Below are 26,619 nucleotides of genomic sequence, written 5' to 3'. Positions count from 1 at the left end.
TGGAGCTGCCTTTTATGTCATTTTTCACATGCAATAGTGATCCTGGAGAGCAAGATGCTGAACTTAAATAAACTGCCTGAATCATGCCTTTCTGAACATGTGGAGAGTAGACTGAGGCATTAATTCACATCTTCCCCAGTGAAGTTATAGTACAGTCTGTAAAAGACATGGGCTGCATCACTGTGTGACTCTGCAGTGACTTTCTCATAATCCCTAGAGAATGAGTTCCTTCTGAACTGGGCCTGACCTAGATATTCACCCCAGTGTCATTGCAGACATCTTAGGACATTACAAATTAGTGATAATCCTAGCCAAATTAAGTAAAACAACTGAGCTAGTATAAATTGCGCAGCTGGGGTGAAAAATTAGTTTCTCAAATGATATTCATGTTATTGTTATACCCATTATCTGATTATTACAGATGACACTATTTATATATAATGAAACAAATGTGCTTTTTCTCAGTGTTCAAGCTTGTTGTATGTTTTCAGTTAAAATCCTTAGTTGTGGGAGTAACCACAAAGTGACAAGGGGTCAGTACAGGCTGGGGGATGAGCAGATGGGGAACAGCCCTGCCCACAAGGACTTGGGAGTGCTGGTGGGTGAGAGGCTGGACATGACCCAACAGTGTGCCCTGGCAGCTCAGAAACCAAACATATCCTGGGTTGCGTCAAAAATAGTGTGGGCAGCAGGATTGGGCGGGGGGATTCTGCCCCTCTATTCTGCTCCTGTGAGATCCCACCAGGAACACTGCATCCAGCTCTGGGGTCCCAGCACAGGAAGGACATGGACCTGTGGAAGTGGAAGCAGAAGTGGAAGTGGACATGAAAGTGGAAGTGAGCCTACAGGAAAGATGGAGAGAGAGTTTTTACATGAGCTGGTAGTGATAGGACAAGGGGAAATGTGCTCAGACTCAAAGGGAGTAGGTTTAGGTTAGATGTTAGGAAGAAATTCTTGACTGTGAGGGTGGTGAGGCACTGGAACAGGCTGCCCAGAGAAGTTGTGGATGTCCCATCCCTAGCAGTGTTCAAAGTCATTATGGCATGGAGCCCATGGTAGAAGGATTGGAATGAGATGATCTTTTAAGATCACTTCCAGCCCTAGATGTTCTATGATTCTATGACTGTCTGATTGAGTGGCACAACTTGATACCATTGATTGGTTCAATTGATTCATTGATTATGCCAGCTGCAGACCACAATATTTCACGAGGCACAGGTCTGACATGGTAACTCTGTAGGACTACAGCAAACAATTGGAAGGGTTCAGTGAAAACAACATAGCAAAGAATCAGAAAATGGGGCTTTGAAGGCAGCAAGGACTCATTGGAACCCCTGAAAATCAGTTCTTTAGCTACAATTAAGTAGCTCCACTGACTGCTGGAAAATAAAAGTTAGAAAACTAAGTTGCTTCTCTAGGAATACAAATTGGTACACTTATTTATTTGGAGTTTTTGAAGAAAAGTAAAAGTGAGCATGTTTTTTCATATATGTAAGGCTGTGACATGAAAAAATAATAAAGAAAATCAACTGAGGTGCAAAATTGGTCCATTACCTAATGTTATTCTAACCTCCTCTGAGACTTGTGGTTCCTGACTAAAGATTTGTTTATAAGCTGGTGATACTTTGCTCTCAATGCTACTTCAGTATCTGAGCTATTTAAATTAAAGGTAGCTCGCCTATCTCAACTTTATATTGCAGTCCTATACATGATGCCAGTGTAGATGTATACACCTCAGATCTCTAACATTCAGGTCAGTTATGGCTTGTCAAGAAACTGTTAGAAGAGAATTCACAGGGAAAGGACTGTCTTAAAAATTTCTTCTTTCATTTCTGTTTTTTCTTGCACAAAGGGCAGTCTTGTATTTTCAGTCTGCATAGCCTCAGGTAGTTCACATAGTACAGAATAATACTATTCTGTTGATAAATGAATTGCAGTGAGAGGTGTTGGAGAACTCTGTAATCTCAGAGAGCATCAGAAAGTGAGTGTTTCACAGAGGTGTTGCAAAACTCCCCTTCATACAGGTATTACAAAGTCACAGTAATACCTCTGTGAGGAACCTATTACTCACTGAAGACCTATCCAGGTTGTTCAGGAGGGACACAGATGCAGAATCATATATGCTGAAACCTTGAGAATGGAGTTAAGCATGTCAAGATCTATTACCTGCATGTTTTCTAGCCATATTAGTAGCTGTCCTTCTTATGCATTAGCTTAAAGTCTCTTTGCTCTTGGGGCACTTTGCCTTCCTTCCTTTTTCAATGACGTGAACATCTTTAGCTGGGGCAAAGGAGAGGACAAGTGTCCCACTGCACTGCTGTTAAGCAGTGGTTTTGTGCATCTACTGACTTTGCCCAATTAGGAACAGGATCATCAGGAAACCAAATGTGTGCTGAAAGCCTAACAGGAATTTGCAGACCTGTCAAGGAAACTACCCAGTCTGAACATTCAAAAGACTCTCTGGCATTCTGGGACCGAAGTCCCTCCACATCTCCAGTGAGCCCAGGGGTGCCCCACACACCCTACTCACAGTCAGACCAGGTTTTCTGACTGGTTAAACCCAGGTTTCCCATAGCAAAGTCCAAGATGTCCCATTCCATAAAGCCATTTATTCACAGTGCAGTAACATGAAAACAGCCTGGGCTGGTGCCTCTGAGGAGAAACCCCCCCAAAAATGAACCCCATGGCTTTTATATCCCCACAATCTACCCAGGCAAAAGTTTTGCTTTTCCTCCTGAGGCCTCCCTTCCTGCTGTGTCTCCCAGTGTCCATCCACCTGGTTGGCACCCACTTTGTGCCATTTGTTAACCAAAGGGTTGTCACTTCATGGCTTCTTGTCTTGGGCTCCTATCCAGAGCATGTCAAACTGCAGCTTGTAAATAGAGCTACCTGCACCAGATGTATTCCTCAGCAGATCATACCTTCAGGCTGAGAGCTAAGGTACTGCCACCAAAATCGGCTAAAAATCAGCTTGGGCAAAAAATCCTTATGTGATCATCTGTGACTGCTGCAGACCCTGTGCAGCTTAGTGGGGAGCTGTTTCAGCCAGTTTCACTCTAGGGAGGTAGATAACCTCTCTTCTAGATGACTTGGAGCATCTCACTATTTCTATGCCTGCCCAGTACACCTTAGCCTTGATAGATGTCTCTCTCTGATGCTTTTTTATGTCTTATAACCAGTCTCTAGGGCACAGCATAAATTTGAAGAGAATTATTTTATATCTTTTTCATCTGTCTTTTCTTCCTTGTCCCTGCTTCCCAAAGCCCTATGATTAGCATTTTGAATGCATTCCTTTATATACCTTAGTTTGCACATTACTGGCTTTAGCCTTTAGCATTTCTTACTTGCAGACTTCTGAAGTCACATCAGTGACAGCCAACTAATTATATAATGAAATATAATAAATGAAAAACATTCTTGTTTAACTGACAATTGTTTTGGTTGGCATCATATAAAGGCTTTATCTGGCAATAAACTACTTCTGATTAATTCATTGTCCTTACTCCTGATCCCCACCATTAATTTTACAGGGACTTCTACTGTAGAGTCTTCATTGAGAACTTCTTTGGGCAAATGTACAAATTGAGGTGTCTTGCAGTAATGAGGCCTTATTCTCATTTTTGCTCAGTCACATACTCTCCTCCTCTTTCTGTGGGCATCTGAGGTGAATATATATTCTGATGAATTATTCTTATGTATTGGTTTTAAAATATCTGCCTAGTAATCACCTGCAGATGAACCTGGAAGGTCTCTGACCCCTTAGAATATTGTCTATTATCACCTACAGCTATTCTCTCTAGCAGTTAGGACTGCTAGATTCATTCCCTTTCCCAGCTCTCTGAGGATGCTACTGGAAGAACCAGTGACACTCTTCTCTCAACAGCCAGATTTGTCACTATAGGAATACTTGGTAAAGTTTTGTTTTATTGTAATTTTTTTAAAGTATATTTTTAGTATTATCTCTGATCTAATCACCATAGGGCTTCATGTCTTCAAAGCTCAAATTTGTCTCTCATTGTCCATGCTAGTGCCAAGTCAGAGTGGCTGCAGTGGATGACAGAAGGGATGTGCTGAAGCAGCAACTCACAAGCTCTTTTTGGTCCGTAATGCAACCTCTACCAGTCCTGTGTTCTGTCCTCCACTCTAACACTACTGGGGCCTGCAGGTGTCCAACCTCAAGCACCAGAACAGCCACTCACAGCTGTCTGCCTGCTCATTTCCTTCACAGACTCATCCTAACTGGCATCTTCTGTGTCTCTTAGTGCACAGGAATGTTGCTCCCATGTGAGAATGGTGCACAGACTCTAGCACCTCCTGTGGGAAGCTTGCAGCCCAGCTGAGGGCAAAGGAGCTCTCTAAAACAGACATGGAGTGCCCTTATTGAATGTACAAGTACCCTGAAGTGTCAGTTCACGTTGTTGCTCCATGCCAAAGACAGAAGGATCTTTTTTCTCCACCCTCCGTTACAGGGCCCAAGAGTCAAATACCCTCATTGAACAGACTGTCTCTCACTCTCCAGATGTTCGCCCACTCCTGGGCAGTGACATAGGAAAATGTTTCATGTAGCAGGAAGTTTAGTGGTTCCTGCACATTCCTGAAAGCTTTTAATGAGGCTGAGGCTCATTAAAACACACCCAGCTCTCACACCATGGGAGCTGAAGTAAGGGCATAAAATACCAGATTAGTGTTACTGCAAGTGAGAGGATACACCAAGCCTGGTCTGGAAAACCAGGAAAATCATTCTGGCACTACAACATTTAAGAAGTCTTCTGAAGCCCCGCTTGGCTGTACAATCTGAAGAGAGAGAAGTGTGAGAGAGGCCATAAGTAGGCAGTAATATGTCAATAAGACCACCTGGCTGACTGTCTCCTTCTTATGCACAAAGCCCAATATTTCTTTATTCTCCCTCTTCCATCAAATCACCTCTACCACCTTCAGCAGATGACTACTAAAGTCTGCAAACCATTCACTGTGATGTGAGTTCATGCCCCTTCTTGTCTGAACTGATTGCTCTCCTTTTGTTGTCTAGTCAACACGTGCAGAGAGCAGCATGGAAATCAAAGGGTTCTTTCAGATGCTGCTTCCTGGACGAAAGTGTTCAGAATAGGAAAATCAGTTCACAGATCTCGTCCAGAGGATGGACTTCAAGGGAAGTGGATAAGCAGACTAAATTCTATATTGACTAGGAGGTTCAAAGAGTCTACATTTGTAGGCTTGTGCTATTTATAATCTGTTCCACATGGGATGCTCTCTTAGGCCTGCCCTGGACCTATCTCCATGACTCAGACAGGACCATGAATAAGGACAGAAAATACTGGGTTCTGCAATAAGGGAGAAATGTGAGAACTCTCACAGTGGCACATGATCTCCTTGTGATGAAAGGGCCAGGTTGGTGTACTGTGCATTTCACTGAGAATGATCAGGTGTTCCTGGCACACGACTTTAATGATCAGCTAAAACTGAAAATATTTGCACTTTACAACCACCTTTTCCTGTCTTTCCTACAGTGCCTGCAGTACCTTCTCCATGTGCTGATGGAGTACACCTCAGCTATCTGCTTGTCTTCCTAGAGTCTCACCATGCTGCATGGGATGTGAAAGTATCCATTGCTCGAAAATCTCAAGCTGAAGCCCTAGATTTTATTAGGGTTTAAATTTTGGAGGGTTTGCATCCTTCATTCCTAAATCTTCATTCCTGCCCTGGATGACACAGTGGACGAAAGCCACTTACTGAGTCTTGTTTTCTTTCCAAATAAATCCTAGAGCTCTAAGCACACTTTTTATTTGTCATGTTACTCTAAAGAGTAAGATGAAAGGGGCTCTCTTTATGTTCCCTGTATATCTTTCAGCGATTTGCCTAGCCCAAGCAGGAATGCTAGTGCTTATATCCTCTATATTTCACATAGTACTCACTCTGTGCCAGAGGGTCTATGTATTATTATTTTTGCTTCAGCTTTCAGGGCTTGCATATTGCAAACAGCTTTTTTTTTTTTTTTTTTTTTTTTTTGTAAGGAGACAGTAAAACACTTTGCATTGGACAGTGTCTGTGTCTCTTGACTCAATGCACTTTTGGAAAACCATCTCCCCTGGTATTCACGCTGTATCATCCTCCACCACAAGACAATTTAAAATAAGATATTCCCAGTCCTGCCAGCTTTCTCTAAACAAAGCCTGTGAGTCGAGAATGAGCTCAGTATATCCATGGCATGTATTGGCATAGACACATCTACAGGAGGCGAGCAGTTAGGGTAATTTGGGATATCCTGGAAGACTCTGGGGAGAACTGTGGACCACTCACTGGTCTTCTTCCAGGGGACTTACATTTTCATTCATTTAAACAATGCACTTTCACCCTTAGACCATCAGCCTTCACAGACCTCAAATGAAGGACTGAAAGAGAATGCCTGGGCAGCAGGGTTTCCTATTTCTGCAGCTGCCACAGAGAAATGGGATGAGAAGGCAAAAGCAAAGATTTATTCTCCATGAGGCGGTGGTTTGAGATACATCTGCCTCTGGAACAGCCAATGCATGTCCTCTTGCAAAGGTACGGTAAGGGTTCTGATGAAGGAGAGAGCTTCCTTTGTTTTTATACACAAAAGGCCCTGAACCTGGTAAAGAGAAATGTAGTTTTCTTGTATCTTTAGTATGGCTAAAATCTTTATTTATTGCTGATATGAGTCAGTTAATATACTAAAATGTACATCAGAATATACACCTTTGAAGAAATGACTAATCAGACATTGTTTTAAAAAGTGCCTAAACGAATAGCAGAGTAACATGAAATTCTTATTTGGCAGTGTCTGTATAATTGAAATGCCATTTAGATATCACTAATGGTTTGAATCTTGTACAATGTTTCAGAAGCATTCATGTGCCCAACTCCCTTTAACATCACAGCCTATAAGGCATACGAATATCTTTGCAATAGTTTTCAAAGGTCTCAAATGCATATTAGCACTGAAAACAACACTGGTTTGTAGTTTTGTTGTTGTGAACTTTTATTTACTGGCTGCCTGTCTTTACCAAAAGTTTGTCCACTGGTTGCTGTCTTTTTTTTTTTAATGTTCAAGCACTTCGAATAGTTTAATTTGTCCTCAGTGTAACTGATCTCACAGATGAAGTATTAGGCTCATAGAATTTGTTTACATTTATAAATATTTTCTCTCATGGCTGAAACTTTTCTGAGGCAGAAGTTTCTTTCTTTATAGAAAATGTACTTGTGTTTTGTTTGAAGGAGGCCACATGCCCTGGCTAGGCTGCCATGAACTGGTGTATGGCTGCACATACAGTACACAGTGTACTTTTTTTGGTAATTTTCTTCATCTCTTCCAGTCTCTGCTTCTTTTATTCCCACTAACTTTAATAAACTGAAAGAGAAATTCTGTGAAGGGCTGGAGCTTTCAAACCAAAAATGCAGCACTTGAAATGAAATAGTATGATCTCATCCATCCCTAAATTTTAGTGCCTTTTCTATGTCCAGTAGACAGCTTTACTTTTATATAGCTTGAGTCCTTGTCAGCCTTGAAAATACTATTTATTGACTTTGTCACTTGTATTTACTATAAGCTATTCCCTGTTCTATATGGCCATATACAATGAGTTTCCAAACAAAATATTAAGTATTTTTTATGTTGATCAAGAGATCTAATTCCAAAGTCAAACTCTTCTCCAACTGTGCACAAGTGAAGGAAAAGTTTTTCGATGTACTGTGGTACAGTTTTGTACTCCTATACATCTGACATAAGAATAATGTGCACTGGGCTTGATCCAACAGAGAGTGGCTTTTGTGTCTGTTGGTCCTGGACATTTCCAGAGCCCCCCAGGATCTCTAGTCAAAAAGTCTATTTTTGATTCTAATGGGAGAAAAGTGCTTCCTTCTATGGCTGCAGACTGCCAAATTATGCATCCCATTTTCCTGACTGGCACTGCAATAATAGCTGTAGTAAAGATTTTTGTCTTTACCTCTAAAACTGGCTTGGCATGAAAGATTGATAAGCTGAAGACTCAAAACCAAATGTAGTATTTCATAAGAGAACATAGGCAGAAAGAGCTGCTGATTGTTTTCCCCTTTTGCACAGTAAATGAACTAACTAGCCAAATCCATTGTTAGGTATCTGTTAAAGGGCTTTTGTTTTCCCATAAATAACCGCTGCAAGTTTTGAAAATTAAATCAGCCATCACAAGCAGGCTTTTGAACATGCCGTCAGGGCTGAATGCAGTCAGCATGCTCAAGAAATCATTTGTCACAATTCAATCAATGGGCCAGAGCAAAAATCTAAAGAAAGGCTGAAGTAGAATAAAATAGCATCAGGTTCCATGCATACAGTCCCTTCAGAAAATCATTAATCTAGCAACAATTACATTCTTATAGGTGCATATTAAAGGGAAAAAAATACTGAAATGGGAAGAATGCTTTATTTATCAAAATAGGCTGATAATAATATCATAGCTGCAGCCAGAGATGTAGGCAGCAACAGGAAATTGCAGGACTGCTTCTGTTGATACCTTCCAGTACTGCGGATCCAAAGCTGGAATAGATCCCTGATTCACTGAAGTATTTAAGCATGTGTCTCATTCCCAGTGAGTTCAAAGAGACTTAATCTTGTCCTTAAAGTAAGCATCTGCTTAAATATTTAAACTGAATGAAGACCTATCATGATCCCGTTTTTATTGGAAACATCCACTGACTTCCATAACTGCAGAATTAGACTCCTAAATAGGACTTGCAGAACTGTGGATCTGGGCTTTAGTCATTCACCTATTTTGCTCTAAGCATGTGTCCTGTGTAGAGGATGTATGGTTCATGACTATTCAGTCTTGGGATAGCTAACTGATCTCTTCTCTGCGGTGACTGTTGACAGCCTGAAGTTGTGGTGGGAGGCTTTAGGATGGATATTAGAAAAAATTTCTTCTCTTGTTGGGCACTGGACAAGGCTCTCCAGGGCACTTGTCACAGCACCAAGCCTGACAGAATTCAAGAACTGTTTAGACAATACCCTCAGGCATACGGTGTGACTTTTGGGGATGTCCTATGCAGGTTCAGGAGTTGGACTCAATGATCCTTGTGGGTGTCTTCTAACTCAACTTGCTTTGTGAATATCCTTACTAGAAATTTCAGAAATTTGATTAGGGTGGTAGAGCCCGACTCAGCAAAAGAGTTGAGCATGACTGCACAGGCTGGATCATAAGATGAAGTTGGTTGGTGTTGGTCTAGGAATGCTCTGAATAAATACCACAGTTCCCACTTACTCTCAGTCCATTTTCCCAGAGGCCACATGGGTGGATACACAGTTGGGTGGAACAAGGTCATAGTGGGTTGCAGGGCTCTGGCATTTTGCAAAGATTCAGACCAGAGGCCCTGCTGCAGGGGCCGACAGGGTGGAAGCAGCGGTGAAAGTGTCACGCTCCGCACACAAGGTTTGATGGGTCTTCATGTAGGCCCATTAAAGTCAATGAGAACGAAACACACACTTTGCTCTGCAGAGATGGGATTACTCATGCGCCTAAAATTAAACATGTGGTTAAGTGCTCTGCTGAATCGGGGCCAGAGAGATGGAAAATGAGCACTGCCAGTACTGATTCTCTCCCATCGTCTTTTCCACACAGCTGCCTCCTGACGCCTGCTGACTCTTTCGTAAATATGGACTGTAGCTATAGTACTATATTAATTACTAAAAGAAACTGGGCTGTATCCAAAGCCCTGGCCTCACTGAGGTCTTAGACAAAACTTCCATTAACACCAAGTTAAGATCATAAAAATGGGGTTCTGTGGCATAAGAATGGAGTAGTTTCTAACACAATGGATGGAGATGAGGTTTCGTATGACAGAAGCAAATTAGTGGGAAAGTATAACTACCAGATAAGTCCAGAGGAAGGGTAAATTTTCTATTAGGAAATGTACATTAGAGAGCTTCTTCTGCACTTTTCTTTTGTGTGCACTTAATCAGTTAACTTGTCAAATCTTTTAGCATAAATAACTCTTACAGTATCAGAGAAAATTACATATGTTTGTGTACAGCAGATTTATTATTAACACATTTGCTTATTTAACAGGTGTGTTAATTTGATCCAACATACAAAAGAATTGTGGTTGCATCAAATTGTTTCTTTAGCTTTAAAACCAAAAATGCAAGCTAGAGTGGAGTCTCTGTTTGAATCAGGGAAATATTCATATGTGTGTGTTTAACATAAATGATTATTCATTTGAAAAGCATCTGGAATTTGTGTTTCATAAATTTGGTAAGTCACCATATTCTTACATTTCCTCACCACTTTCAGAATGACGTCCCAAGAGTTACATTCAACCTTCTTCTAGAATAGGCTATACTTCCTCTATCCATGTAAGCATCCCATGAGAAAACAGTTGAGGTAAAGAATATCATACAAGTGATACAGATATTATAGATATGATATAGATATTATACATATTATACAGTAATATACAATATAATGCATAATATACAATACTATACAGATGTTATTAATACAGACATTATAGATTAATAAACTATGTGATTTATTTTTTTAATAAATTTTAAATCTATCGGTTTTCTGGTAAACATTGATGATAAGGCTTTGATGTGCATTTTATTATCTTTGGAAATGTGGGCATTTCTGATTGAAATAATCACTGAAAAGTAGACAGGATGTAGAATTTTAGAAAATGTTGTCTTCCTTTCTCACAGTGCAACAAACTTTAAAAGATTTTAAAACTACTTACCATGTGGTTTGTTCTGTTAAATCAATATCAGAGTAAAGACCCAGGAATTCCAAGAATTTTTCACAGGTTATTTAACTTATCTGTTTCTCCACTTGTATTTTTCACAGGCTATTAAATTTATCTGTTTCTCCACTTGTCAGTGTGTTATCAGTATATTACTGATTACTGCCTTTGACCCAACAAAGTAAAATAGAATTAGAATTGTAAAAACTTTATGATATTAGATAAAAACTGATAAGAATTAATTATGTCAAATATATACTAAATATAATACATAGTCGACACTACATAATAATTAATAATAACCAATACTACTACTACTACTACTACTACTACTACTACTACTACTACTACTACTAATAATAATAATAATAATAATAATGCAATGAACAACAATCCTTGAAAAAACCAGTGTCTTTCAGTACTGCCAGTAGATCTGGGTACATAAGAGAAGATACTCCAGGTACTAGATTTTTTAAGGAAAAGGTGTGTTGCCAGGCTGGACACTTATCAGTGAGGCTTTGTTAGATACAGACTAACCCCAGGCACATACATCTGCCTGGCTCCCAAAGGCCATAGAGCCTGTACAGCCATGCTTCAATATTTAACTCCTTCTTTTTTCTTTCTTGCTTTGACAATCATCATGGAAAACACTACCCAAGACAGTTGGTCTGGGCTGCTTTTTGTCAATCCTCACATATTAAATGCATACATGTTAGGTCTGTGGTGTTCTAGGTGTAAGGGGCCAAATGCAAATGTCATACAAATAAAAAAAATCATTAATGTCCCTTCCCAAAATTAAATCAGCCTTCATAATGTCTGTATCTTGCAAGAGCCACTTTTCTTTAGTCCTTGTTCCATACTTACACTTTTCCAGTTGAAATCTGAAGATGGAGAGAAGGAGATCCATGTTAAACTTCTTGCCTGTAACAGACAGCTGAAGAGCACAGTGGCTAAAACTCAAAAAGGCTGCTCTCTGGCAGACTTCTCTGTTGAACAGTAGACCTGGGAGCTTGTGTTTGCTTTCTTTGGCTGTAAAAAAATCACCTTAAGCTAAGCTCAAGTAAAATGCATTTTAAAAAATACACTTTTTTCTCCCCAGCATTACTGTTTATAAGGGAATGAAAAATGTTTAGGGAATGCAATCCAGGAAAGATGGCAGAGGCTTTTTTGTGGCTGTGGCAAGATTAATATTAGAGTGGCTATAACTCTTACATGACCAGCTTACTTTAAGACATAATGATATTGGGATGAATAAGCTAAAAGGCCTGGAGGGATCTAAAAGCGAAAAATGCTGCACTGTAGTGAGCAGCAAGGGATGCCAGGCATTTCCTAGGGGAAGTATTGACCTGTGACAGTTTACTCCTGGCATTGGGGTATGTAATTTTTCTCTGCCTTCATCACAATCATCTTCTCTCCCACTTCCCCCTACCATTTTACTATGCCAGTGTAATGATCTGACCAATTCTTGCAGTCCTGTGAAAGGACATCCCAAACTGGGTAGGATAGGGCCAGTGTGCAGTGGGAAGTGTGGTGTCATAGTATAGAAAATATATGTATTTTCATATGAAAATACATATTTTTATTATTTAAAAAAAAATATTTTAATATGTGTATTTTTGATGACACTGAGTGCCGCAGAAAAATCTATGGTACAGAACCCAGGATTAAGAAGCCTGCATGATTTACCCATCCCACAAGTAAGGACTAGAAGCTGGAATACCTCTGTCTGTCAGCTTTTAGAGTGGTTTCAAGAAGATAAGGACCCTCTGTGTAATGTAGCTGAAGAAGCCATTTAGCCTGCAAGGCAGACAGGACATGTCAATTAAGAATGACCTAGTTTCACTGGACTGGTGGAGATTATGGGTATTCTCTGAACTATGATGGAAAGAAACCACAAATCATATGGCTCTGCTTGGGAAAACTACCCATGAGAAGTGGGATTAATTTTGGCCTGAAAAATGAAGTTTTGTCAGTTTGGACAGCTATCTCACAGAGACAGTCTGGTCTGTGCCTGTGGCAGCCTCAGCTTACCAAGCAGCAGGTGCTGAGCTGAGGGGTCACAAAACTAGATCCAAGTAATAGAATTAAAGAGTGGCTGGTCATTTTATCTTCCTGATAGAGGGAGAGCAATACAAGAGCAGGAAGTATGAGGTAAGAACCACAAACAAAGCCTGGAGGGATGATTTGTTATGGTTTAGGATCATATGAGAAGTCTTGAAAGAGCGTCAACAAAATCTGGGTGTGGTAACAGTGTGTTCTAGCAGAAGGTCTTAAAGCAGGCAACAAAACAATAGCAGGGGTTCATGTGGTCTAGACCAATGGCCAAATACAGGAAACCACAAAGTGTGCTTGCTGGCAGAGAGGAAGAAGTGCCTGAGAGCGGAAAATCGCTGTGACGGCCAAGCAATATCCAGGAGGGACCCAGACATTTCCTCACAGAGCACCAGGAATTATGTGGGCGACCCTGGCTCCATGTTCTCAAGGATGGATCAGGACAGATGCCAGCAGTGAAAGCAGCACCCCTGGGGGAGTATATACAAGGGGGGAAAAGCAGAGCAGCAGGAGGGAAAGTTGAAGCTAGACAGAAATACCCATTCCACAGTTACCCATCACACAAAGTGGTCTGTAAGATCAATTGGGGTCTGAAAGCAGTTTGTCCTGCAAATGACCTTATGAAGGAGAGCAGCTGGCTAAGGGCCCTCTGTCAGTTGAGGAAAACAGAAGTCTTTGGGATTAACTCAGAAAGGGCCTGGTGTCTGTAGATGCTCACCCCTGGATCACCATCAACCAGTGATGAAGAAGAAAATCTAAGGGTGACCCTGGCTGTGAGCCACAGTGGTCCAGCTGCACAAGACTGCAGGTGAGCCTGACTACCCAGGGTCTGGGAAAAAAGTAACACTTACTGAAGTGTCAATGGGAATGAACACAAAGAATCTCTAGGTGGACTAGCACAAGATAAACTTGCAGCACATGTGAATGTCACATGTTTTTTTGGTAAAAACTAACTGCAAAATAGAGTGAAACATGAAACATGTAACCTTGATTTACAAGACTTAGGTAACCCTGCTGTATTTAGTGCATGCAGTTAACCTAATGGTATAGCTTCTAATTGACTTCTCTGATAGGGCTGGATAGCCAGAAAGCTACAGTGTGGGATCTGCCAGAGCATCCTGATAGAAAAGCATGGCTTTTTTTGACTGCTGCTAGCAACTTGGTGTTGTCTGAAGCCATGCACAGCAGAAGCATTTGGTATTTTGCCAAAGCAAAAAAGGAACGGGTGTTTTATCCAAACTGCTTGGAAGGATCCAACTTCCTTTGTGTTTCACACATACCTCTACAATGTACCCAGAGCACCATGGAGGAGAAGCAATTTCTGTATGTGAGTCAGAGAGGAGACTGACACCAAGAAGTGATGGAAGTTGGCTGGATTTGCCTGAAAATACAGGGTGGAAGCAGGGACCAGTATCCAGTCCTTTGCCATCCAGCAGTGGTAAGGAAGGAGTGACTACCACGGGGCATTTTCTTAATTGCTTTGTCATGTTGTTTCTAAGATCTTCTGCCCTACTATCCCTATGGCACCATTCAGCTATGTGAAATAAACAAACAAATTAAATAAATAAAGTAGTGGCTGTGAAAACGGCCTTGAGAGCCTGTAAACGGCAGTCAACAGGAGAGTGCCCAGCACTGGCCTCTTTTTGAAGGTACAGAGCAGAGAGGTCACAAAATCTGGAGAATTGTAAAATGCCCTGGCTTATGTGGAAGGTACCATTGATCGATATTTTACACTTTAATGTCACATAGTGCAGAAGTGTGATTAATGAAACAATTAAAATCCCTTGCTTCCAGCAGAGACCTGAACCTTTGTTTCGGTAGGTTTTTTTTTCAGTACCATAATGTTTAGCTAGTTTAAACATGTTCTTTAATTTCATTTTGAGCTAATATCCAAATTTTACAGAGATACAGTGAAAAATTATGTCACATTGTCAGCAAAAACAATTAGATTACGATACTTTAATCATTCATACTGAGCATGAAGTCCCTGATTCAGCAATGCATTTAAGTGTGCTTTGAATTTTAATTATGTGTGACGATGATTGTTATTCAGAAAGGTGTTTAGGCGTATGCTTATATGTTTTGCTGAACTGAAGCTTGAGAGCAATAAGAAGGCATCTGGCACTTACCTAAGAGCAATTGAGGGTGAGTCATAGTAGTGAAACTGAAGCTGTGGCCACAGAGAGTTACTGCACAGAGCAGTCTCCTAACCCTGTACTACAGTAATCAAGAAAGAAAAAGCTCTGCTTATCTCAGTCTTCAGATTCCTTAAGTGTCTTTTTTCTGATTGAAACTGCATTATTTTACCAGGTTCCTTTCATTTCTTGTCAATCAAGGATGATGAATATGGGAATGTTTGTTTTTTCATCACACTTTCCAGTGGACAAATAATTCCCAGCACACAGGGGTGGCTGTTGAACAAACTCCTGCTGTAAAACCAGTTGAAAGGCTCCCATTGATTCTGAGGAAAGCGGCTTCAGGCCCTGGGTGAGTCACTGCATGGGCAGCCTTGGTCTCAGCACTTCTTGTGTTGTCTCTGTAATACAGCAGCAGATCAAGGTCTCCCAGCCAGTGACTAACAAATGCTTAGATTGGAGAATCACTTCCCAATCCCAAAGTCTTGTGACAGCAGGCTGCTGCCTCTTTCTAGCTGTTTCTTGCTTTCTAGATGTCTCAGTGTGAGCTACCCTAGGACAGCAGTCTGTCTCTAACAGCACTTGGCAGGGCTCTGGCACGCACTCTACTTGGATGCAAGGCACCACTGCTCCACTTGCCTCATCATGACACTAGAGGAAGAATTTAACCCCCTGTCAACTCAGAGTAATAAATGAGAGAACTCCCCAGCTGATTATCAGCTCTTTTACCTGCAACATCCAGGACCATTTAAATCTTACTATGACTGATTAAAAAACATAATGGAAAATTGATTTTTTTTTTCTGTGTTATAGGGGTAAAATCAATGCAGATTAAGAACAGGAGAAACAGTGAAAAGGAAGAAATACAACTGCGAATTCCACTGGACTCAAACCCAAAACCAAGAGTATATATTCTAAACTTCAGGAATATATGCTTTCTAAAGCCTCCTAAGTCTCTGCACTGGTAAAATAATCTCAAACAAACTTGAAAGCAGATTGAAAATAGATGGGGTGTCTCTAAGTGAAAAGAGACAGTTATCCTCTGCACCTGCTAACAAACACAGTTCTTTTTTTTTTTTGTTATGAAATGTCTCTAACTTAAAATACTGCCTGAAAGTAAACTCCTTCATCAATTCATGATGAATTCTTCAAAGGCATTTTGGTAGACACTCTAAACCGTTTGCGTTACTGTAGCTTTATTTAGGATTTGAGGAGAGAGAATACTGCAATCAGAAAGGAAGAAAGACAGACAGAGGAAATGATTACCTTTCAACCCCTGTGATTTAGAAAGAATAACATGCTTCTTTCTTGATCTGTTATATACTTACAGAGTAAAATTTGACACAATGTGGCATTGAACTGTAACTGCCTGCTGAAGTGATATCAACCTCTCCTGTATACCAGGAACTTCTGGACCTGGGAATTCTGTGGCCTTTCTAGAATGCATCCTCCCACTGCTTTTGGATTAATCACTGTATACTCCCCTCTGTACTTTCCAGCAGAAATGATTAATGGAAAGGGTGGGCAGCCATGCCCTCACTGCTGTGTAATCACTTCTCTTCATTTAGAATAAAGGTCAATTTTGACAGCAATACTATTTTTTTAAATATTATTGTTTTTTTAAGTTCCTCAAACTTTTTTGACAAATCTAGGTAAGTTTTCCTCCTTTCTGAAGTTATGCAGCCACACATTCCTCATGTAAAGGGGAAAAAAAGTTGTTGCTGCAGTGCTCTGGGCATTTAAGAACTGCTAAAAGTACGGCACCAAGTAGGTACTTTTCTGGTGGTGATGAGTGCATATCTATCTGAGGATGTAGAGCTGAGCTTGCTGTTCAGTTTTGGAGGCCTTCCCAAACACTTCACCATTTCACCTGATAAGGAAAGTAGGCTGGGAAAAATGCTAGACATTAATTGTGGAAAAGATTGTCCTGTCTCCATTTTGACAACTGGATTAAGAAAACATGATTTCTAATGGCTACACTGAGAATTAGGGATGTTTGACATCTGTTTCTGTAATTCTGTGCTCCCTAAATGCTCTAAAAAGCAACCAAAGGCATCAGATTCTGTGATAGGAACGTCAGAAGAAACACCTGAAGGAATATAACTGGAAAACTGGGCACCACATATAATGGGTACTGGCCTCCAGAACTGCCTGCAGTAGGACCCTGAGCTCAGCGTTGCAACCCTGTTCTCCCTTTTTTTCCATCACGTTCTCTGCTATGTGAGTGTTTTTCTCTATCCACTGCCAAACTTTAAACATCAGAAATCTTATAAACTCAACTAAACCATTTGGCTTAAAAAGCTGCAATAAAAGTGAACATCGGAGAATATGAATCAGATAAATGTGTCCCTGTGACAAGAGTTTCTTTCTTCTACTGAAAAATAATTTGTTATTCCATATGTATGACCACTGAAGATTTGCTTTTAGAAGGCACATTATAGAGACTATCAGAAATTTTCTCTGAACCTGAGTTAAAATATGTGCAAAAATCAGACATTTCTCTTTTTTGGTGTGTATATAAATAACATTATAGCACTCTCCCCACAGAGTGTATGGCAAAGATGGAGATACATTTACAGATAACCTATGTAAGCCACACCGGCTTTGATGTCTTTGTACCAAAGCAATGATGATGTAAATTAGCTAAGGATTTGCTCCTAGTTCACAAAATTGGTTCATGGCTCAGTTATTTTTCGCTGGTAAAGCTCTTGGGTTACCTGCAGAACTTTTGGAGTCTTGTTTGGTAGTCCTTTTGCCTGGCTGGTGCTGCTTGGTAGCCCTAGGACGACACTTATCTGGCAGTATTTATGACTAACTTTTGTCAGAACCCTTTCAAATTCATATTGAAGGAGGGTTGGAATTACAAATAAAGAACCTTTTTTCTTATCTGATTTCAGCCATGGCCAGGGGAAAAAAGTACTTTGTGGGCTGTTTGTGGGTTATTTGTACACACAGAGGATTGTGTCACAGGAATCTTTCAGCCAACTACCATCTGCTGCTGCTAATGGAAACTGTCTAAACCAGCCCAAATTAGGCAAGTCTCTGAGATCAAACCGTATGAAGAATGAGGAATTTGCAGTCAGTTAAATTTTCAAAATGGCATTCTAAAATGTGTGGGTTTCTTCCAAGTCCCTCACTAAAATATGCTGCGATGTACAACCGTGCAGTTCTGAGAGTGAGCTCGGGGAAAGAGGGGTAACTCTGAGGTAATGGGAAAGACCATTTCTTTGAAACAGTTGGAACATGCCCGGTGATTTGGATGGGTATATACACTGTGGGTGCTGGAGAATAGGCTGGAGAGCCAGGAATCACTTGGGAAAATGCATTTCAGTGATGGACTTCAATATCACAAGACAACCAAGCAGACCTACCTTGCATGTGATTAATACCTTGGTGTGATTAATAGCTCTGGTGAAGGGTTTGTGAGTAACAGCCTGATGCCAAATGGATATCAATGGGATCAAACCATGCATTTGGCAGATATAGGAGGGAGGATTCTTGTTGTACATAGAATAAAGGAGAGTGTGGCAGCAACTCCCTGAACCCCTGGTAGAGCTCTGGCATGGGAACAAGAATCTGGCTGTAACCCTGCACAATAAGGACCACGCATGAACACATGTGCACACAATTACATGGCATGAATGTAACAAGAGAAAATTGAATATAAAAATATTACAGAAAGCCAATAATTCTGGTTTATATCTTTCTTTCTCCTTGATGCATAAGAGAACCCAGCTATTTTAAAATCTGGGTTCTATTTACATAGCCAAATTTAATGCTCTTTCTTGTGCAAAATATGGTAGGAAGGAATTTAGAATGCTAACATTCTCTAGACCTGTATAGCTCTTTTCATGCCTCCCTCTGTATTAAGGTATAGACACTAAATGATTTAAACTGTGACAGTTCTGCTAAAGATATGACAAGTTATACCAGCTGCAAACATGATCCAAAATCTCTGACAATGTACCTGCCCTACAAAACAAGGATTTAATCACATGGTAGCCAGTATATGGGAAAATCCTTTTGTTGATCATGCAGGCAGCATCTTTTACTCATTAGCAGATTGAGCGAACTAAATTAAGGCCTTAACACAGGAAATCAGTATTTTCCATGAGATGTATTCAGTAGGACATAGTTGCTTTCCAAAAATTCCTAATGGATATAGAAAGGAATAACATTCTTTTTACCAACTTGCTCTAAAAATTATAACAAAAACAATCTCACGATGCTCAGTTTTCCTCAAGGTCACTAGAGATTGATCAAATCTCTAAAAGTTTTCTCTTACCAGTGTGGAAATATCTTAGTATAATGCCAGTTTAATGATGGTAAATTTCATGAGCTAGAGCCAGGTGTATTTTCCAAGGTATACTTTCCCAAGCAAACAAAGTAAGCAAATATTACTAGAATAAAAAATAAGAAGAGATTAAATAAATTAGAAAGCTTCTACTTTGCAAAACATAGGGAATTCTCTCCTCTCTGCCAATGTACATGGGAGGGAAAAGTACTGGAATAAAGTCTCCAAAGAATTTTATTTTTGGTGTGCACACTGGAGATGATAACTTCATTTCACTGCATCCTATGGCACACATCAATGTAACTGGAATCCAGCACGTACATACAATAGCCAGTAGCCAAGCAATCTCACTGTTCACAGAGAGTATACAATGCTGTGTCTATCTGTTCGTGTGACATAGCAGGGGAGAAATCTGGGTCACCTGCATTTCCTGAGTCACTGCAGTCACTTAAAAGCTGCAAATGCTCCACTGAACTGATTAAACTTCTGCTACAAATCTTGTGCACAAAAAAACCCTCTCATATTTAATATTTTGCATTTTACCATACTTGAAAATAAAAGAAGGAATTGCCTTATCTCTAAATTAACATAGAAATGTCCCTAAACCACTAAAAATGCAATAATGTGTTTATTTCATTAAAAATTCAATTTAATGTGACTTTATTGCTAGCATGTGCTAATTATATTTTGAAGTATGGAGACAGAGGCCATTTGAGATTTTAATTCAGGATTTCATGTATACAGAAAGAAGGTGTTACCTCAAATTGAGCAAGCAGATGAGAAGAAACATTAATTCCTGCTAATTTTAGTTCTGCTATAAGAACCTAGAACTCTTGAATTATCCTCTCTGGGCTTGTCTCTATTGCAATAAAAAATGTCATTTAGTTCCAATATTATTATGAAAAAACCAAACTGACTTTGTTTAGAGGGGTTCAAAGGTTTACTCCCTATAATATTTTTCCCTTGTTTATTTAACTCTTGAGAATTATGCTTGTGCTGGTGTTAGATATGTTTTGGTAATGTTGACATATTCCCTCTGAAATAAGAGTAATCATGGTTTTTCTGGCTTTACTTCATGCTTATACAGCAGGAAGCCAGGATTGTACTAAAGTAAAAAACTAAATTAGGTTATTCCGTAGAAAATCTGCAGGGATTGAGGTGGAAATTACACTTGCATCTTTGGCTGCTTTTGCTCTGCCGTGGGATGAAGATCTGATCTTGCTGCCATAGAGATGTATCATTTTTTTGTCCAATTTTCACAGCCAATATCCCAGGTTGTACATTTGAAGGACAAATAAAGTACAAGTAGACAGATCTAGAGTAAAAACTGTCTTTCAACATCTGCATCACAGGGGAAGTGTCAATAGCCTGAAAAGTAGAGGACTTATGGACAGTACAATGATTTGCTTCTTTTTATGGGAAGGAAGATGACAAGGAACAGATTTTCAGCCGCTGATGAAACTTTTCCATCTACTGGGCAATGCAGCTGCCAAGAAATGATGAGAGGCAGGATATGATACACAACTCATACTCCCTATCCTCCACCTGCACAAAATCCTAGCTGAGCACCGCAGACCTCTTGGTTACACTGCAGGCATTACAGGCATCCATCTGTCAAGTAGGACTTTTCTCAGAATTAGTGTCCTAGGCCAAATTAATCCCTGAGATAATTCCATTGTGTTTTGTCTAAGGAAATATCAATTACTGTGAATGGAAGGGTGATCTCATGATGAAAGCAAATGAATGACTTGGACTCATAGATGAGACCTTGGATAGATTCCTCTTCTGCTGTAGAATTCTCATATGATTTGGATAAACTGACACAAATGCCAGTTGCCTCAATTTCCACCTATGTAAAATGAGGTTAATTCTAATTTACTTCCAGAGCCATGTCCATGTTTTAAGAATCTGTATTTCTTTGAGCAATTTTGAAAAAATAAACCAAAAAACAAACCTGCAAAAAAGCCCAACCTAACCAAACCAAACAAAAAAGTCTCCAAAAACCAAAACCCAAAACTAGCATACTGCTATTTTTATAAAGCATGAGAAAACCAGTAAGAGGATCATGTTCTGGGAGATGACAAACAGACATATCTGCATTTAGTAAGTTTATACTGTCAACTTACTCTGAACAAGAAGGATTAAAAACTCTCTTTGATCTCTCTCTGAGCTATCTCAAAGAACGTGGGAGATAAATATGCAAAGCAGATTAGGATTAGTCTAGAATGGAGTAATATTAAGAAAATAATCCTGAAAATTCAGAAGAAACTAAAATTTACCTTTTTCTCTGGTACTGAGATATGTAACTCACCTATGAGTCACACAAATGCTCCTGCATGTGTTGTGCATACAAGAAACTTCCCTTGAATTATCTTTTTTTCTCTGTAGAGAGAATCTGCATAATTAGATTAGGTCAAGTTTAAAACGCATTGGTTTTCTCTCTCCCTCTCTCCTTTTCTCTCCCCCCCCCCTCTCTCTAGCTCTGCAGCAATACTCTAGCTCCACTGACTGATCTAAAGTAGGAACTGGTGCCTCCCAGAAATGTTCATCCTTAGGAAATGTGTTCAATTAAAATCTCTTCCAAGTACTGATGGAAGTCCTGTGTGTGCTTGTTTTTCCTGCATCTTTTTACTTTTTATGGTCATATTTCATAAAGATTTCAATGAAATTTTACAGTTTTTGAGTTGCAACTAATTTTTACTTTGTCATTGCTGATATTATTATTATCATAACACTAAAAAAAAAAAAAAGAGCAAGCAATTTCTTAGAGAAAGCAGAAATACTGGTGTCTTTGAAGATTAACATGATCTTGTTAGCATGAAAGGAAAACAACAGCTTGGATCCAAGTCCACAGAATCCAACAGCTTTACCTCTATGGATCAGTCAGTAATTGTGAAAGCAGCACTTGGCTAGAGCATTCTCCCCTACTCCTCTTTCTCCACTTTTGATCAAGTAAAATCACTTTTTCCTTCCTTAGATAACACCAGTTTATTCTTGACTGCATGGGTGTTTCAAAATGCACCAAAGTTTACATTTCTGAGGTTCACCATCTTCGGGTGTCATTTGGATTGTTCAAAATTAGGCACAGTATGTTATGACATTTCTTTGATGGTATCTGAGCATAAGAACTGTCAAAAAAAATTTAAAATCCCACTTAATTATTCCTATAGTAACATTTAATATCCAGTTACCTTATTCTAATCAAAACCCCAGCAGTTTTCCAGGGATTAGCCTTTCTCTTCTCAGATGCTTTAAGGAAGCTGGCACAAATATTTTTTACAAGCTCCATCAAATGAACCCAGTGTATAGAAGTGTCTAATCTAATCTGTTGAGGGATCTGTACCACATTCATTACCCTGACATTTAAGGTCTCATAGCCAGTGACCGGTTAACCAAATCTGTCACTGTGACAGACATGTATTTCTACATGCTGTGCCACAACTTAATCTTTCAGGCACCATTTAGGTGGAATATCTTTTAACACAGTGACTCAGAGTCCATAATGTCTTTAATGAAAAAAATTCCCAGCTGGTATTAAAACAGATAATTTTGAATGTTGTATTTATAATAAAGCAAAACAAAGTGAATTTATCTACTAAGCTCTACACAGTAGATGAGCTGTTAGACTATGCAACTCCAGTTATCTTTACAATTACTGTTGTTATTATTATGTGTCATTACAGCCCTACACCTCCTCTCTCTTCCCTGGCATCACAGCCTGTGACTTTCTGGAGGTGAAGACAGTTTTTGAAATGTCTGCTTAGTGACAGATCTGAACTTCCAAATTAGCTCTTCTGACACCTTGTGGTTCCTGTACATCACATTGTAAATCTGCTATGAGTCAGAATGTTGTCTGATATCTCTCAATGATACTGTAAAATATAGTGTTCATAACTATATGCATCTAATACTTTTAACTAACTTTAAGAAGAAAAGGAATTCTTTTAATATGATTTGATTTCTACCCTCTCTTGTTTTCTTTTGTGGTGTTGTTTAACAGGGTCAATAATTTTTATGTTAAATTTGTCTCCAGTTTTCTGCACTGGCTCCTTCTGACTGCTGTCCCTGGCATGGCCCAGCTTGTGGCCCAGAGCTGACAGGTGGGGTGGTGCATGCACACGTTGCCATCTATATCTTTCTACAAAGCAAGTTATCTCCACTGGAGACAGCTCTTGCCATTGGGAGGAAACTTGTCCTTTGTTTATGCGGAGAAATGTCTCCGCAAGACACAGACTTTGTGGATTCTTGTAGTGCAGCTAAATCTACTTGGACAGGCTGGTTCCAGTCACCCTGGAGCACTTGGGATGTCCTGGGGAACAGGTACTCTCTACACAGTCTACACACTTCATCCCACCCATTCTTGACATTTGCTTTTATTAGACAGTGCCTGGCTTTGTTAAACTTCTTTTTCGTGAAGGATCTATTTTGTTTCTAAAGCTTTTCTGCCAGACTTCATCTACCCCAATCAGTAGTCCTACCTCTTTGAAGAAGAAATACGTATGGTTTTGATGGATAACAAGAAGCTTCTGCCACTATGACTCAGCAGCAATTATACTGCTTTTTATGCAGAGTTTATTAGGATGTTCCAAAGAAGGAGCTGTACAAACCTAGTGCGTGAATTCAGCAATTCCACTGCAGCAAGAAAGACTAAGTTGTGATGACTGGGATCTTGGCAGTAGGTCCAGAAGCATATTGAGAATTCATGTTTGAAAGGAGGGATCATAGGTCTTCTGACAAAAAATACCAACTCTTTAAAACCTAGGTTACTATGTTCAGTGCTTCAGGCTGAAAAGTTTAATGCCAGATCAATGTAATCTGCTAATGGGTTCAATAAGGCCCATCAAAGCTTTAATATTCTGAAAAAAATGCCACCCTCCCCCCACGTCTGCAATTACTGCCACTGCTGGTGATAACACACTCCCTGAATCTAAATAGAAGCAGCTGAGATGTTTGCGACTCTCAGGGCAAACTTCTCAGGAGCACTTAAAATATTGCTTGAAAAGAGGTCTTAATGCACTTCGTGTATTTCGAGGTTGCAAAGAACAGCATTAAAAAAATCACATAGGAGAGAAAGAAAACTTGTTAAAAGCTCCCCAATTTATTAGACACAGCTTGATGAACAGTCTCCCATTCTTCTGGGACAGCATGATGTGCCACTTGATGGAAATCATGAGGAAACAGTTACATAAAAGGGCTGGCTAGCAGGGAAAGGAGGCAACGTTTTAAAAAACTATCTATAAAAAAGAAATAATCAGCTTGATGGACCCAAATCCTTTCCATAACTTTATGCCTCTATATCCCATAAATTTTGGAGGATGGTTTCAGTGCCTTATTTTCCACAGCTGTCTTTGCTTTCCAGTCTATTTACCTGTTCTACTCAAAGTGCACACCTCTGGCTACACCCACCCCTCCTCTCCTCTGGTGGGCAGCAGTTGTGGGGCTGTCCTGAGGGAGCACCAGCTTGCAGCACTCCTTGCCTTGGGGTGTGTTTGTTTCCGACCCTCTCTGCCAAGTTTCAGTAATTTTGCTTAACTGTAAGCAAAGCTAAGAGCTCCCTATGGATGTTCACACTGATAGAGGGAAACAGCAGGCTGTGGGCAAAGTGTGGAGCCCCCTGGCATCCCATCTCCAATAGAGGTACGGCCCTTCTCTATCCTACTGATCGGACCTATTCAGCAGGGCTGAATAAAAATTTAAAAAAAGGGGGGAAAAAGGGGAACAGGAAAACAAGGAAAATAAAGACGGGAAAAGGAAGGAAAGAGGAACAGAGAAAAAGGGAAAAGAAAGGGAGAAGCCGAAGAGAAAAGATAATGGAATAGAAAAATGGGAAAAGGAGAAAATGGGAAGGAAGACAAGCCGTGGCTGTGCCCAGCTGGCAGCGGGACACCGTGAACCCACGGCCCAGCCCGTGCCGCCGGTGCCGGAACGGGCGCGGGGCCGCCTCAGCCGCCGGCGCGCGGGGCGGGGCGGGGCGCGGGGCGGGCGCGGAGGGGCGGCGCGGGGCGGGCCCGCGCGCAGGCGCGGTGGGAGCCCGGGGCGCCCCACGCGGGCGCTCCCAGAGCCTCGGCGGCAGCGCCCGGCTCGGCAGTGAGGGGGGCGCGGGCCGGGAACGGAGCTGCGGTAGCGCCGGGGCACCGCGGGAGGAAGGCGGGAGTCGGAGGCGCGCCCCGCTCTGCTGAGCCCTGCGCCGCTGCACCCCGCTCCGCTGAGCCCAGCTCTGCTCTCGCCGCCGATCGCTCCGCTGCCATGGGGTAGGAGCGGCGGAGCGGGGGACGCCGTCAGGCTGTGGCCGCCGGCGGAGCGCGGAGCGGCGTCCCGCGGTGCCGGGGAGCACGAGGGGCAGGCGCGGCGGGGCTGGCGCGGGAGGTCGGGCAGGGCAGGGGGCTGCCCCGGTGCGAGAGCGGCAGCGGCGGTGGCAGGCGGAGAGATGATCGCGGAGTTGTTGAGCAGCGCCCTGGGGCTCGCCCTGTACCTCAACACCCTGAGCGCCGACTTCTGCTACGATGACAGGTAGGGCGGGCAGCGGCGGGGCTGAGCGGGCGGGGATTGCTCACCTGTCGGGAGCGGAGCTTCGGCAGCCCCACTCCTGGTGCCCGGGGCGGCGCCGGAGCGTCCCGGTGGCTGCGGAGCTCCGGGTGGCCGCGGCGGCACCCTTCGCTCCCGGGGCTCTGACAGATCGGACTCGGTTCTCTCCAGGTCCACGCAGCGGGAGGGGGACCCGCCGTTCCAAGTTGGCGTGTCCTGGGCTGGTCCCTCGTGCGCGGTGTCAGCGGGTGTCCGGCCGCCTCCCGTCCCGTCCCCCCGCTCCGCCGGGACCGAGCGCCCTCGGGAAGTTGCCGTCGCTGCCGGGCTGCGCTGGGCGGCCGCGGGGAGCGGAGCCCCGCCGGCCGAGAGCGACGCTGGGCTGGTTTGGGCTGCCCACCTGCTCGTCTCCTGGCCGTACCTGCCCGCCGGAGCTGCGGAAAGCTGCTGCTCTTAGTCGGGGGAAATTCCGATTTGTGCCTTTTCCGGTGGCTTAATCTGATGGCATATAAAACAGATGCATAATTATAATGTATTATTAGGGAGAACAGCACGCCTGGCTAAACTTATTAACCGTCCTGGGGTGATTCATGCTCCATTGGAATTAAGCCATCCAAAAAGTGAGCCGGGATTGACTTTGACAGCGTTTCATCAGCCTCTCTCCTGTGTTGCCAGAGGCCGTCTGCCCCGGGGCTGTGTGGGTGGGGGGCTCCGGCGGGCCCGGCCCGGCCCGGCCCGGCGGCGCGGCTGGAATGCTGCGGGAGCCGGCAGCTGGGCACGCGTGCGGGGCTGCCGGGGCGGGACGGAGCGAGGAGTGCCCCTGGGAGCGTGTGTGAGCGGAGGGTCTTACGGCGCGACTCGGGTTCGCGGTGCCAGCGAACTCCCTGAGCGGCT

The 26,619-nt window shown here is 41.9% G+C and overlaps 1 protein-coding gene across 3 annotated transcripts in view; it reads left to right on the top strand.

Annotated features, from left to right (window-relative positions):
- TMTC2 (transmembrane O-mannosyltransferase targeting cadherins 2) overlaps nucleotides 1-26,619 on the top strand; it is a 268,691-nt gene that overhangs the window by 10,872 nt on the left and 231,200 nt on the right. The window contains exon 1 of one of the 3 annotated variants that reach the window (XM_086887824.1): nucleotides 25,384-25,713. The exons of 1 other annotated variant lie outside the window; for it this stretch is intronic. In XM_086887824.1, coding sequence (XP_086743950.1) covers nucleotides 25,631-25,713 — 83 coding nt within the window. In that variant the 5' untranslated portion in view covers nucleotides 25,384-25,630. Of the gene's footprint in view, nucleotides 1-25,383; nucleotides 25,714-26,619 lie in introns of those variants that run through there. One more of the 3 variants, XM_086887826.1, reaches the window with a different exon arrangement.

Source organism: Cyanistes caeruleus, chromosome 4 (genome assembly GCF_971803275.1).
Source record: "Cyanistes caeruleus chromosome 4, bCyaCae1.hap1.1, whole genome shotgun sequence".
Taxonomy (NCBI): domain Eukaryota; kingdom Metazoa; phylum Chordata; class Aves; order Passeriformes; family Paridae; genus Cyanistes; species Cyanistes caeruleus.
The sequence above is the reverse complement of the archived record's forward strand: the minus strand, read 5'-3'. Positions and strand labels throughout refer to the sequence as shown.